Source organism: Leucoraja erinacea, chromosome 27 (assembly GCF_028641065.1).
Source record: "Leucoraja erinacea ecotype New England chromosome 27, Leri_hhj_1, whole genome shotgun sequence".
NCBI lineage: Eukaryota > Metazoa > Chordata > Chondrichthyes > Rajiformes > Rajidae > Leucoraja > Leucoraja erinaceus.
Genome location: NC_073403.1, coordinates 30,856,002 through 30,871,407, shown reverse-complemented (window position 1 = coordinate 30,871,407; position 15,406 = coordinate 30,856,002). Strand labels below are relative to the sequence as shown.

General features: G+C 45.7%; 1 protein-coding gene across 2 annotated transcripts in view; it reads right to left on the bottom strand.

Annotated features, from left to right (window-relative positions):
- Positions 1–836: 836 nt before the first annotated feature.
- LOC129710397 (interferon tau-3-like) overlaps positions 837–15,406 on the bottom strand; it is a 75,962-nt gene continuing 61,392 nt past the window's right edge. For both annotated transcript variants that reach the window (XM_055657368.1, XM_055657369.1), the window contains 3 exons: positions 4,045–4,134; positions 1,071–1,310; positions 837–967 (listed from right to left, as the gene is read on the bottom strand). In XM_055657368.1, coding sequence (XP_055513343.1) covers positions 929–967; positions 1,071–1,310; positions 4,045–4,134 — 369 coding nt within the window. In that variant the 3' untranslated portion in view covers positions 837–928. The remainder of the gene's footprint in view (positions 968–1,070; positions 1,311–4,044; positions 4,135–15,406) is intronic.

Below are 15,406 nucleotides of genomic sequence, written 5' to 3'. Positions count from 1 at the left end.
GATGTAACTAGTAGCGTGGATAGGGGAGAACCAGTGGATGTGGTGTATCTGGACTTCCAGAAGGCTTTCGACAAGGTCCCACATAAGAGATTAGTATACAAACTTAAAGCACATGGCATTGGGGGTTCAGTATTGATGTGGATAGAGAACTGGCTGGCAAACAGGAAGCAAAGAGTAGGAGTAAACGGGTCCTTTTCACAATGGCAGGCAGTGACTAGTGGGGTACCGCAAGGCTCAGTGCTGGGACCCCAGCTATTTACAATATATATTAATGATCTGGATGAGGGAATTGCAATATCTCCAAGTTTGCGGATGACAGTAAGCTGGGGGGCAGTGTTAGCTGTGAGGAGGATGCTAGGAGACTGCAAGGTGACTTGGATAGGCTGGGTGAGTGGGCAAATGTTTGGCAGATGCAGTACAATGTGGATAAATGTGAGGTTATCCATTTTGGTGGCAAAAACGGGAAAGCAGACTATTATCTAAATGGTGGCCGATTGGGAAAGGGGGAGATGCAGCGAGACCTGGGTGTCATGGTACACCCGTCATTGAAGGTAGGCATGCAGGTGCAGCAGGCAGTAAAGAAAGCGAATGGTATGTTGGCTTTCATAGCAAAAGGATTTGAGTATTGGAGCAGGGAGGTTCTACTGCAGTTGTACAGGGTCTTGGTAAGACCACACCTGGGGTATTGCGTACAGTTTTGTTCTCCAAATCTGCAAGATGAAAACACATCAGCCATAGAGGGAAAAGAAGGTTATAGTAGTCAAAAATGCTGAAGTTGCACATTCTGACAATCAGAAGGTGATACTTTTAAATAAATAGTCGTTAATCTTATAGTCTCTTAAAAATTCTTTCAGTCTTAAAAAATCTTCAGTATTCCTTGCTGATTGTTGCCATGATGAGAAGGAGCTGTTGTAAATGTGCCCTGCTCTCAGTGTAAGTTATTTCCCAGAGCACAGTCACTGAATCCCTGGAAAGCGTAAAAAGTCAAGTACATTTATTAGATAATGAACAGATAGAAATTAGCTGCAAAATCTATTGGTAATTACAAAGTTTCATATGTGGCAGCCCACCTTTTGTTTCAGAAACTTTGTCAGATCCTTAAAATATTTAAGAACTGTGGCATTCTTCCTTGCCCTGGACCCTGGGCTTGCTTTCTTGACACAGACTTCCAGCTCTCTGAGCTGCCGATCCAAGAGAAGTGTGAAGTGTTCCACTGTGGCCTGGACCCACGTTACTGAGCTCAGCTTCATGCTGTAGATCCTGCGGAGGTGATGCAGTGTTTGATGGACAATCTGGATCCTGTCCTGGGCCTGTGCAAAACACACAAGGTGACATTAGACAGATCCTGGATCCAGTATGTTTTTAAGTTAGAATAGAATGCTTATGAGCCTTAGTAGAATAAGACAAGGTGGAATCAGGTATAGTTTCAAACAATAAATGCGTAAATACTAGAAGCCATTACTTCAATGTTAGAAGGGACAGTTTAAAGGAGATCTGTGAGGCAGTTTTTAATACAGAAGGGTTGTCCGCCTGAAATGTGCTGCCAGAGGCGGAAGTAAAGCAGATATGTTCATGGCATTTAAACAACGTTTGGATCGGCTCATGGATACACAGGGATTGGGGGGCTACGAGGTATTTGCAGGTAGATACGTGATAGTCTTGGCATCAGGTTTGGCACAGACACTGTGTGCAGAAGGGCCTGTTCTTGTGCTGTACGTTCTATGTTCAACTGGAGTTCTGCTAACCTTTCACAAATGAAAAGAAGGCCAGAGCCAAGTGAAATTGCATATATTTGTTTGAACAGTGCAGGTGCATTTAGCAAAAGGACAAAATATGCTGGAGTAACTCAGTGGGTCAGGCAGCATCTCTGGGCAAAAAGGATAAGTACCATTTTGGGTCAAAACACTTCATCAGACTGATTGTAGGGGTCGGGGAGAAGAAAGCTAAAAATGGCAGAAGTTGGACAAAGCATGTTAGGTAATAGATTAGCATCGGCAAGTGGACGGTTTGATAGGTTGGTGGATGGAAGAAAGGCCAGAGATAAGAGAAGAAGGGGTGGAGGTTGAACTTGTAACAATTAGTATGGCCTTTTATTATTATAGAATTAAGGACTATGGGAGAGTGTGAATCGGTTTATATGACTGGTATGAATGGTGAAGGACCTTAGTTACAGAGAGGTGAAAGAAGATGTGGCTGTTCTCCTCAAGGCAGAGAATGTCAAGCATAAAAAAAAAGATATTGAGCCTGGGAACTATTGCAAGTTGTCCAAAGGTTCATCGTATCAAGGCCTTGGGACAGCAGTTCTGCATTTGCAATTCAATTTTTGCAAAAAAAATCAGCATAGGTATTTTCCACACCAGACTTGAATGGAGGCAAACAATCAAAGTGGAACAGAGTCATTCAAATAGACCCATCATCCCTCCCTGCTCATATCTCACATTAAAGTATTCATTCATAAGAACATCAGATCCTTCTACTTTAGAGGTTCAATATTTAGACCACGTGGATTCAAGAAAGGAAATGGTCCAGATACCACCTAAATGGTGTTGGTATTTCTGACTCAAGGACCCTCTCAGTCAGTGAGTCCAAAATCCAACTACACACCGGATGGAAAATATGTTTTTGTTCTATCCTATCCTAGCATTTAGTTCTCACCGTCAAGCAAGATCTCTGGTTAGCGGTATCTCTACTATGGAGAAATGTTTACTGTAGTCCACCCTATTGTGGCTGATCATACTGTTGTACACGTCTATTGGGTCCCCTGTGCCCTCTGCTACATGAACCCAATGGACCTGCTAGGTTATGTAAGTATTTAACTAAACCGGAGGTCTCACAATTGCTCGTAGCACTCAATCATATGGAGGGTGGAGTGGAGTCAAGGTTTCTTCAGCTACGCTGCACACAGCTTGTGAGATGATTTAGAGGAGATAGTGAAGATGGTTGTGAAAAAATTGCAGCAGCTTCTTGATCGATTGGCCAGGTGGGCTGAGGAATGATTGATGGAATTTAATACAGAGAAATGTGAGGTGTTGCATTTTTGGAATTTTAATATGGGCAGGACCTAGACAGTGAATGGCAGGGCATTGGGGAATGTTGTAGAGCAGAGGGATTGAGGAGTGACGGTGCATGGTTCCTTGAATGCCAAGTCACAGGTATATAAGGTGGTCAAAAAGGCTTTTGGCACATTGGCCTTCATCAATCAGAGTATTAAGTATAGAGGTTGGGAGGTCATGTTGCAATTGTCTAAGACGATGGTGAGATCGCATTTGGAGTATTGAGTTCAGTACTGGGCACCATGTTATAGGAAAGATGTCAAGCTGGAAACGGTACAGAGAAGATTTACGAGGATGTTGCCAGGACTAGTGGGTCTGAGCTATAGAGAGAGATTGAGTAGGTTGAGACTCTATTCCCTGGAGCACTGGAGGAGGAGGGGTGAACTTATCGAGATGTATAAAATCATGAGAGGAATAGATCGGGTAGATGCACAGTCTCCTGCCCAAAGTAGGTAAATCGAGGATCAGAGGACATAGGTTTAAAGTGAAGTGGAAAAGATTTAATGTGAATCTAAAGGGTAAACTTTGCACACAAACGGTGGTGGGTGTGTGTAACAAGCTGCCTGAGGAGATAGTTGAGGCTGGGACTATCCCGACGTTTAAGAAACATTTAGACATGTACATGGCTAGGACATGTTTGGATCATTTGGATAGGATAGCTGGGATATGTTGGCCGGTGTGGGCAGGTTGGACCGAAGGGCCTATTTCCACACTGTATCAGTATGACTGTGAGAGGATTTCCTGCAGATTAACTGCAAAAACCCATTAAATGGACAAATGAACTGGATAAGGTGAAACCGGGAGAGAGGGGTTGGGAGCGACAACAGAGGCCACGGGCGGTTGAACAAAGCTGCAGAACAGATTACATGATTAGAAGGGGTTATTTACTGTGGTCACATTCTCAGGCGAAGGATCAGATGGGATTCATTAAAACCTTTAACCTAAACAACTCGAATGAACCACGTTGAAGTAAAATGCCGAGTTTACTCACATGAATTCCCGTGGAAAGTTTCACCAGGTCCAAGGGCTTGGAATCCAACGACCGCCGCTCAGTCCCACACTGTCGGGAGAGGTGGCCACTCTGAGACACAAGATGTCAACGTTACTAGGGTTAGGGTTATATTGACACGTGTACCGAGGTATAGTGATTAACTTTGTTTTCCATGCTATGCATTCTAAACAGATATACTGTAAATAAATACAATCAAGTCAAACATGTCGAGTCGGTAGAGCGAAGGGGAAGATCCAGAGTGCAGAATATCAACAACCCCAGAGAGAGAAACACTGGAGAACAGGCTCCGTGTAATCATTGACATTTGAACAACAAACAGCCCGGAGAGTGTCGGATCGGTCTCTGGGAGCGTGTACAACTCACCATTTCATTCAGTTTGTCTAGACTGTCCGTGTTGAGAACTTGCAGTAACTGCAGCCTCTCACAGCCCAGGCTCAGGGTCCCGGACAACAACATACACACAATCCAAACTCTGCAAACACTGCCCAAAGTCATCTTCAAGCCACAGTGAGTAAAGCACCGATCTGAGATCAGAATCTGCTCCGAAAACGGTTCCTGATCGCTGACTGAAACGCTGGATATGGAAATGCAGCGACTTGTGATTCTGGAGCGGCCGCCTGTGCTGCTGAGACCGGTGGCTGTGGATACTGTGAGCTGCCTCTGCCATGCTGCCCGCTTTAATATGTTACAATCCGACGATAGGTGATGTTTGAAAAGTGAATTTATTGTGCTGGAAATTTGCAAGGTGTTCGGAGAGAGCGGTCTCCGGTTTGAAGTAAGGAATGTGAAAGTGGGAGAGTCCCGCAGCAGCGACGGGGGAATCCGCGATGGGAGAGAACAAGCAGCGCTGCGGCTCAGAGTTTCGCAGGTTCACATCAGGGGGTCACAGGTGCTGTGGGGGAGGCTCAGTCTCGGCAGGGGACGGGGTGGGGAGGGGACGTGACTGTGGCTGTGCATCGCTGGGGGCTGCATTTTATCCGGGTAATAATAACACTGCGCCTTTCAGCGCTCACCCTCGGAGCCACGGACAGAGATTGTGTTAAAGCCGCCCCTCCACTCACCCAACTGCGTTGAAGCCACATCTCAGGGGGACAGTGCGGGGAGACGGGTCGCGGCCGCTTGGTTGGTGGCGACTCTCTCAGCGCCGATACACCGGACCCACACTCTGCTCTCCGAGGAGAAAGTGCTTCTGCCTCTCTGTTCTTTACACCAGACATTTCTGCTTCTCTTTGAAATTAAACGGCTTGTAGCCGAGTGTGAAGTCTCCGGCTCGGTCTGTCGAGGGGAAGCGGCCGAAGCGAAAGTGTCCCGGGGAAAGAGACGGGCTCGTGACATCCGAGAGTGGGCGTGTGTGTGAACCGCTCGGGTCCCGCTGAGAGGCTGAAGGGAAACGGGATAAATCGGTATTGGATTATTATTGTCACGTGCACTGAGATATTGTGAAACCCTTTGTTTTACCGCCATTCACTTAAATCTAACCTTGCTGGAGTACAATATGTAGAGCAAAAGAGGAAATTGTCCCTTTTTCTATCTATCATGAAACTCTCCTCAGAAGCAGCCTCACATGACACTACTGCTTACAAAACATAGAACAATACAGCGCAGGAACCGGCCGCCCACGTTTGTGCCGAACATGGTGCCAAGGTACATTGATCTCATCTCCCTGTACGCGATCTATGTTCCCATATTCCCTGCTCTTCCATGTGCCTATCCAAAAAACACGCTTAAACGTCACACCACATCCCAGAGTGGGCGTGTTTGTGAACATGCGGCACAAGAGACAGCAGACGCTGGCATTTTCGTCAAAAAACTAACGGGCGGAGCCGAGCGGGTCAGGGAGTGTTTGGAGCAGAGAGAGGGTCTCGGCAGAAAGGTTTGTCTGTCCATTCCCCTCCAGACTTTGCCCGACCCGCCTAGTTGCTCCAGCAGGTTGCGTTTGTAATCAGCTCGGGTCACGCTGAGAGGTGAGGGGAAAGCGGCGAAATGCTGAGGAAAGCTGCGATTCCGGCGTCTCCACGGGGAAGGTCACGGAAACGGTGACACAAGTAATTGCGGATGCTGGAACATTGAGGAAGGCACAAAGTGCTGGAGGAATTCAGCGGGACAGGCAGCATCTGTGGAAGGAATGGACAGCGTGTGTATACTGAAGATTGTATACTTCAGAGTATACCAGAGTTCCTGAAGATTGGAAATCATCACCCCACTGTACAAAAAGGAAGCGAAGCAGAAGGGATGAATCTATAGGCCGGTTAGCTCCGAGACTGTGGAACAGCATCCCTCTTCCCATCAGAACTGCCCCCCCCCCCCCCCCCCCCCCCCCCCCCCCCCCCCCCCCCCCCCCCCCCCCCCCCCCCCCCCCCCCCCCCCCCCCCCCCCCCATCGACTTTTAAGTCATCTTTACTCTCAAGCCTTTCTTGACGTCCTCTGAGGGAGGGCTATATATATGTATTTACGTTTGTACTTAATCTATGAACCACTGGTGTACCTCCACCAAGCACTGGTCAACGAGAGTTGTTTTGTTAAATGTGCAACACCCAAATTCTGCAAACACTGCCCAAAGCCATAATCAACCCGATTTGAGACCAGAATCAGCTCCGAAAACGGTTCCTGGTCGCTGATATGGAAATGCAGCGACTTGTGATTCGGGAGCGACCGCCTGTGCTGCCGAGACCGGTGGCTGTGGATTTTGTGAGTTGTCTCTGCCATGCTGCCCGCTTTAATATGTTACAATCCGAAGATCGGTGAAGTTGGAAAAATGAAATGTTTCCACTGGAAGTTTGGAAGGTGTCGGGAGAGAGCGGTCTCCGTTCTGAAGTAAGGAATGTGAAAGTGGGAGAGTCCCGCAGCAGCGACGGGTAAATCCGCGATGGGGGAGAACAAGCAGCGCTGCGGCTCAGAGCTTCGCAGGTTCACATCAGGGGGTCGCAGGTGTTGTGGGGGAGGCTCAGTCTCGGCAGGGGACGGGGTGGGGAGGGGACGTGATTATGTCTGTACATCGCTGGGAGCTACATTTAATCCGGGTTATAGTAAATTCTTCATAAATTGCGAGAGAAGAATTAAGCCATTCGGCCCATCGAGTCTATTCCTCCATTCAATCATGGCTGATCTCGGCCCTCTAATCACATTTTCTTACCTTCTCCATAATTCTCGACAGCCGTTCTAATCAAGAATGTGTTAAAAATATTGCCTTAAAAATATCTACTGACCAGGCCTCCACATCCCTCTGAGGCAATGAGTTCCACAGATTATCCACCCTCTGACCAACGAAGTTCCTCCTCACCTCCTTTATAAAAGAGCGCCCTGTAATTCTGAGGCTATGACCTCTTGTCCGAGAGACTGTCCAAACAGTGGAAACATCCTTTCGACATCTACTCTATATATGGCTTTCATTATTCTTTTTTTTTAATTAATAGTTTTTTATTGGAGGGAATTTTTTTTTTAAATGCACAGTACATCTGATGTATGGCATTACATTTTCCTCCATTTTGTTTTTTATAAATAATAATAATAATAATAATAATAATAATAATAATAATAATAATAATAATAATAATAATAATAATAACAAAATAAAAAAATAACCCTAACCCACCCTCCCTAAACACCCCTTGGCAGCTTATTTTTTCACAATCCAAATATATCACAAAATCAAATGCACTTTTTAACAATAATAAAGTAACAAAACAGAATAAAGGCGGATCCCCACTTACTGTCAAGTGCCCTCAGTCAATAGGTAGTTCCTTTAGACCCTCAAAGTATGATAAAAAAAAAGGTTCCCATTTCAAATAAAACTTTTTCACAGACCCCCTCAATGTGAATTTAATCTTTTCTAACCTTAAAAAAAACATGACGTCTTCCAGCCAAGCAGCGGCAGATGGAGGAGTAGTAGATTTCCAGACCAGCAAGATTCTCCTACGGGCCAAAAGTGATGTAAATGTAATGATATCAGACTGGGTTGTATTTAAACCCAAGGTTTTATCTGTTACACCAAATACAGCTACAAGCGGGCAAGGTCTCACTGTCATTCCAAGGACTTCACTGATGGTTTTAAAAACCACTGCCCAGCAGTTAACAAGTTTGGGGCAACTAAGACACAAAGCTGGGTGGCAGTGTGAACTGTGAGGAGGATGCTATGAGAATGCAGGGTGACTTGGACAGGTTGGGCAGATGCATGGAAGCGAATGGAGAGAATGGAGCGGCTGGGCATGTACACTCTGGAGTTTGGAAGGATGAGAGGCAATTTTATTGAAACATATAACATTATTAAGGGTTTTGAAAAGCTAGAGGAAGGAAACATGTTCCCCATGTCGGGGCGGCCCAGCCCGAGGGAGGAGCGGCGCCCATGTCGGGGCGGCCTGGCGCGAGGCTGAACGGTACTTACGTGAGGGCGATCCGGCTCGGGGCTGGAACGGTGCTCCGGTGGCTGGGACGGCGTTCTGGCGGCGGTGACTTGAGTCCGGGGTTCGGCCGCGAGCCAGCGGCTGCGGCAGCAGGACTGGTGGACGGCAGCTTCGACCACCCCGGGCCGCGGTGATTGAGCCGCGGGACTGTTTTAACATCGCCCGGTGGGGTATCGCCGCAGCGCAGAGGGAGAAGAGGAGGGAAGAGACTGCAGACCCTAAGACTTTTGCCTCCATCACAGTGAGGAGGTGCTAGGTGGACTCACTGTGGTGGATGTTAATATGTGTTTATTGTTGTTTTTTTATTGTATTGTATGTATGTATGACTGCAGGCACGAAATTTCGTTCAGACTTCGGTCTGAATGACAATAAAGGAAACCCTGTAACCCTGTAACCCTGATGTTGGGGAGTCCAGAACTAGGGGGCACAGTTTAACAATAAGGGGTAAGCCATTTAGAACGGAGACGAGGAAACACTTTTTCTCACTGGGATTTGTGAGTCTGTGGAATTCCCTCCCTCATAGGGCGGTGGAAGCCGGTTCTCTGGATATTTTAAAGAGAGAGCTAGATAGGCCTCTTAAAGATAGCGGAATCAGGGTTTATGGGGAGAAGGCAGGAACGGGGTACTGATGGGGGAATGATCAGCCATGAATGGCGGTGCTGGCTCGAATGGCCGAATGGCCTACTCCTGCACCTTATGTCTATCAGTCTATTTTGTTCCGTCAGGGGAAGTAAGTGAGATCCAGCCACAGAATACAGGGAGAGGAATATAAAACATTTGCAATCGTAAATATATTTACAAACAACTGACATCCACAGACATTAATAATAAGACCAGTTCAGAAAAGATGTGAGTTTCTGAACAATTTATTGATAGTAAATTTGAATCTTTCCGTGTAAAATATTCCAGTGCAAAAAAAAAATTACATCTCTTAATAAATAACTACAAATAAATATGTTACAAGATTAATTTATATAGTTACATGCATTTGAACAAAGGAATGCAACTTTCGTGGGCTGAATAATCAGCACATTTCAGATAAAACCACAGACATGAATGAATGAATAAATAGATAAAAGTTAAATAAACCAAGATAAATACATAAATAAACCGATATAATCCACCGTTTTAAAACAGGAATACGCGTTGACAAATTACGGCCAGCCGCTGAATGTATGTATTCGCTGTTTAAGAAGGAACTGCATGCAGATGCTGGAAAATCGAAGGTAGACAAAAATGCTGGTGAAACTCAGCGGGTGCGGCAGCATCTATGCAGCGAAGGAAATAGGCGACGTTTCGGGTCGAGACCCTTCTTCGCTGTTTGTCTTCTAGTTAACGCTGTCTCGTTGACGCATTTAGTCCGTTGCACCACCCGCGCCGCCATCACCAAGTCATCACCTCGGCGTTCCAGAGCCGCTCAGCGACCTCGGGAAAGACACGCAGTGAAAGACGTAATCCAGACGCAATTTCCACTTTCCCAACTCCCGGTTGAAGAGGTTTACAAATAAATTATTGTTCAGTTAATTCTTCTTTCCCTGTAGATAGACACAAAGTGCTGGAGTATCTCAGCGGGTCAGGCAGCATGTCTGGAGAAAAGGAATAGCTGTGGTTTCGGGCCGATACTCTTCTTGTGCTGCCCCAGCCCGGGGAAATGTTCAGTTTTAGCTCCTCATGTTTGCCGTTATGAGAAGGATCTGCTGTAAATGGGCTCTTGTCTCGGCGCGGATCATTTCCCAGGCACAGTCGCCAAAGTTCTAGAAAAAGGAAGGAATCAGGAAAATACATTAAGCAAGGGACAGATTGAATTTGGGTGAAATGTAATATCTGCAAATAAAAACGGATTGTAAGCATAACCAACTCACCTGATGTTTCCGAAAGCGTCGCAGTTTTCGAAAGTATTTGTGAACAGCAATGTTTCTCTTTTGCTGAGACTCCGGCGCCCGTTTCCATGCGCATTCCTCCAGCTCTCTGATCTGCCGATGCAGTAGAAGCCGGAAGCTTTCCACCTCTTCGCGGGGCCACGGGGCCGAGCCCGAATCCTCGCTGTAGATCTCGCTGGTTTGCCTCAGTGTTTGAAGGACAATCTGGATCTTCTCCAGAGCCTGCGGAGAGGAGACAAGGTGGCATTAGAGCGGTCTTGTCGGTAATAGGGGTCTGTCAGTTATGGAAATGAACACGGGGCAACGAAACCTGAAACCAATGAACGGGGAGAGGTTTAGTTTTAATTAACATGAGATATTTAGTTTTAATTAACATGGGATCTTACCCAGAGGGCGGAGAACGCATATTTACGCGAGATAGCAAACGAGCAATGTTAGGTGTTTAGAAGATAATGAAAAGTATTTTGGGTGCAGAGTCAACAAATATTGGCGAAGCAGTAAAAACAGTCATATTTCCTGAATAACTAGAGACATCCGTACTTCAGCCTCATAATAAAAGACGAGCAAAAACATCGTGGCGACTTGCTGTCAGACAACCAGAACCTCAAAGAATCAATGAACACGCAAACTTTATAACAGGAAGGGTGTTCAACTTATTTTGTGTAGGTACATTAATAGGAAAATAACATTTACAGGATTTCAGTTGAAAAGAAAAATCAACTTCTGGACGTACTGTACACGAAGTAAAGGAAGGAACAATGTCACATTACTGGAAAGTATTCGAGATGTTCACAACGATGAATATGATGAATTTCTTTGAAAAGCTTTGCAGTATTCAAAGTACATATTTATCTAGCTTTATTAGAATTCAATTAAGAACATTAGAAAAGCAAATAAAATAAAAAATATGGTTCTAAATGCAACTGCCTGTTTTAGATATTGGATACATTCCAGGAGATGGAATAAGTGGAAATATAACTCCCACGTCCCATAAAGATGGAAGGATGATCCAGAAAGGAACATGCAATTTATCTGCACTTCAATGTTAAGGATCTTGCTCTAACAATTCCAGGATTATATCACTTAACTGGCACCGTGTCATGTTCATGACATTTGAGTTGAGGACGTGAGTTAACGCCAAATTGTTAACGGGCGAAAGGTATGATATTCCCAGGCGATTAGAGTGGAATTAAACGTTTGAAATGGACAGTAAGATTATGTCCATCGCGTTAGAAAGACTAAAAGTGTTAGTGTGAGTAAAATAGGAAGGCGCAAAAGATATTCTAAGACTCTGCCTGGAGAATATGTATTCAGAGATATGCAACCATCTGAGGAAATAAGATGCCTAATTTCAGTCTTCATTGACGATCACATCTTTGTAAACACTGAGCCGTGAGAACCAGATGATCCCAAAAGTGGAACCACACTCCATTTTCCACTCTAAAATTCAGTGGGCATCAAAATCTATCAGAATTAATCAAAACTAGGCTTATCAGACCAACGGCGATCTTTCTTCAGATGGAGGCGGCTACAGAGACTGAAGAACCTAAGTGCAAAATGCCAGGAATTTCTCTCTTTCGTTGGGTACGAAAAATAAAATCGACACCTAATATTCAATGTTCTGCTGCATCAAAATCTGTCCACAATTACAGCCGGGCTACCTCGCTTTAGTAACACAACCTCATTGAATCGAAGTCCGGCACACATTTTGCTTCCTTGTTTATTACACAAAACATTGAACATCAACAGTACAGCAATGCAAGAGGCCCTTCGTCCCACCATGTCTGCGTCAATCATAATAGGATTTGGGAAAGGAGTTCTACAATTGTTTGCATATCCAAAAGGAATTCACGTTATTAGTCGATGAAGGTTCTAAATAAGGCGAATGAATGAATTAAAAATCCAATCACTCACCGACAACCCATTTGCAAGGTTCACCAGTTTCAAGGGCTGTGTTTTCAACCGGACCTCTCTGACACAATGCCACGGAAAGGGGCCGCCCTGGGGGAAGAGGGTAAATTATGTTCTAGAGAATCCAGTAACTGACAGACAAGCGTCGCGGATATCAGACAGGGAACCCGTCAAAGCTTTAAACTATTGCACCGTATCTGACCAGGGAAATGAAAAATCAAAGATCGCCGGAGAGTGTCGGATCGGTGTCTGGGAGCGGGGACAACTCACCATTTCATTCAGTTTGCCCAGAGTGTCCGTATTGAGATCTTGCAGTAACTGCAGCCTCTCACAGCCCAGGCTCAGGGTCCCGGACAACAACACCCACACAATCCAAACTCTGCAAACACTGCCCAAATCCATCTTCCAACGCAGGGTCTATGGAAATGCAGCGGCTTGTGATCCGGGAGCGGCCGCCTGTGCTGCTGAGACCGGTGGCTGTGGATTCTGTCAGCTGTACCTGTCATGCTGCCGGCTTTAAAGTGCGGCATTCCATTCCGAAACGGAAAGTGGGCGGGAGGTGTGTTGTAAAGAATGTGTCAATGTGATTGTTTCCGCACCGACGCGGAGAATCCAAAAGCGGGAGGTGCCCGAGCAGCGATAGTGAAAATTCCCGATCAGAGTTCAATGCCACGCCCGCTCTGGCTCAGGACCGTGTGGGTCAGTCCACCTGGGACAAAGGCGGAGCAGAGCGAGGGTCTGCGCTGTGTCCACGGATTGTGGCCCACGTTTATATTCAGGGTTCAGGTGACAGCGACTGGATCTGTGCTGCCGCCGTTAGTGCATGCAGAGAAACACTCTCTATTCCACGAGTGAATTATGTAACTGCAGCATGACCTCATAACTTAAATATTCAATTATCTGACGTTTGGCTAATGTGCAAAATGCCTTGTTGATCACCCTGTCTACCTGTAACGCCGCGTTCAAGGAACTATGTACCTGCACTCGTGCATCCATCTGCATTACAACAGCCCCCAGAGCTCTCCGTTCACTGTGTAGGTCCTGCCCATGTTAGAACTCCCGAAAGGGAGTACCCTGTATTAAATTCCATCCATTTTTCCTCGGCTCACATGTCCAACTGATCAAGATCCTGTTGCAATGTTTCACCACCATCTTCACTACCTCCAGTACTATCTACTTTTGTATCACCTGCATACTTGCTAATTTTCTCATCCAAATCTTAGATATAGATGCCATCATGTCAAACAGTAATGCCTCTGTCCCACTTAGGAAACCTGAACGGAAACCTCTGGAGACTTTGCGCCCCACCCAAGGTTTCCGTGCGGTCCCCGGAGGTTGCAGGTTGTTGCCGGAGGTTGCAGGTAGTGGAAGCCGGTAGGGAGACTGACAAAAACCTCCGGGAACTGCACGGAAACCTTGGGTGGGGCGCAAAGTCTCCAGAGGTTTCCGTTCAGGTTTCCTAAGTGGGATAGGGGCATAATGGGCCCAGACACGATCTCCCGTGTACAAATCCATGCTGAATATCCCTAATCGGCCATGGTCACCAAAATGCATGTATATCTTATGCCTTACAATACTCTCTAATGACATTCCGACCACTGATGTAGGCCTGTAGTTACCAAGCTTTCCCTGCAGCCTTTCTTGAATAGAGGCACACCATTTGATGCTTCAGGTCTTCCGGCACCCCACCTGTATTTAATGAAGATGTAAATCTCAGCAAGGTCACCTGCAATTTCCTCTCTATCTTCTCAAATTGTGCGTGGATATATCTGATCAGGCTCGGATTTGTCTACCTTCATACTGTCAGGACCTTCAGCGCCACTACAACATAATACTGACTGCTCTCGAGCCACTTCCATTGATTGCCCCAAGTTCCCGCCATCCTCATGTCTTTCTTCATGTTAAAAACAGAAGAGAAATATTCATTGAGAACCCTGACCATCTCAGGTGGCTCCCCACAGAATTAACTGTTTGATTTCTGTGTGGTTCCATGCTCTTGACCAGAGTCTCAATTTCCCCATCATTCAAGCATCCTTACACTCACCATCTTACCCTTCACTAACAGGAATGTGTATGTCCTGAGTTCTTGTCGGCACACTTTTAAAACATCCCATTTTCCTGATGGTCCATTTCCTTCAATCAATCTGCTCCAATCAACTGGAGTGAGGTCTGATACCTTTAAAGTTGGCCTTGCCCCAATTTAAAATTTTAACTTGTGAGCCCACCCTGTCTTTACCCATAACTATCTTAAACCTAATAAAACAGTGGTCAGTGGTCCAAAAAGACTCATCCATGAACATTTAGTTTAGTTTAGAGATACTTCGCATAACTAAGCCGGCCTTTCAGTCCACCGAGTCCGCGTTTACCAACAATCCCCGGATATGAAGACTATCCTACACACCAGTGACAATTTACAATTTTTATCGAAGCCAAATTAACCTGTAAACTTGTACATCTTTAGTGTGGGAAGAAAGTTATTACACATATTCCCGGAGGAAACTTTTCTGAAGGCATTTGACAAATTTTGCCCCGTTTAAACGTTTTACTTTATGACATTCCCAGTCAATAGTGGAAAATTTAAAATCGTTTACTATGACAACATTATTAGACTTGCAGCTGCCTGCCATCTCCTGACATATTTGCTCTACTAATTCCCATTAACTATTTGGGGGCCTGTAGTACACTCCAGAAAAGGGGATCATCCCTATCTTCTTCCTCTGCTCCGTCCATATAGCCTCACTAGACAGACTGTCTGTAATGCCACCACTGATCACTGCCGTGACATCCTCCTTAACCAATGATGCAACACCCCCTCCTCTTTTACCTTCACCTCTGTCTCTCCTGAAGCAGCTGTAACATGGAAAATTGAGTTGGCAGTCCTGCCCCACTTTTAACCAGGTTTCCGTAATAGCTACAATGTCCTAGTTGTATGTACACATCCATGCCCAAAGCTCATCTACCTTACCTGTCAGGCCTCCTGCATAAGAAATGTCAAATTATAACTAAAAATCCTTCCTCACTCAATGGACAATAGACAATAGGTACAGGAGTAGACCATTCGGCCCTTCGAGCCAGCATCGCCATTCAATGTGATCATGGCTGATCATCCACAATCAGTACCCAGATCCTGCCTTCTCCCCATATCCCCTG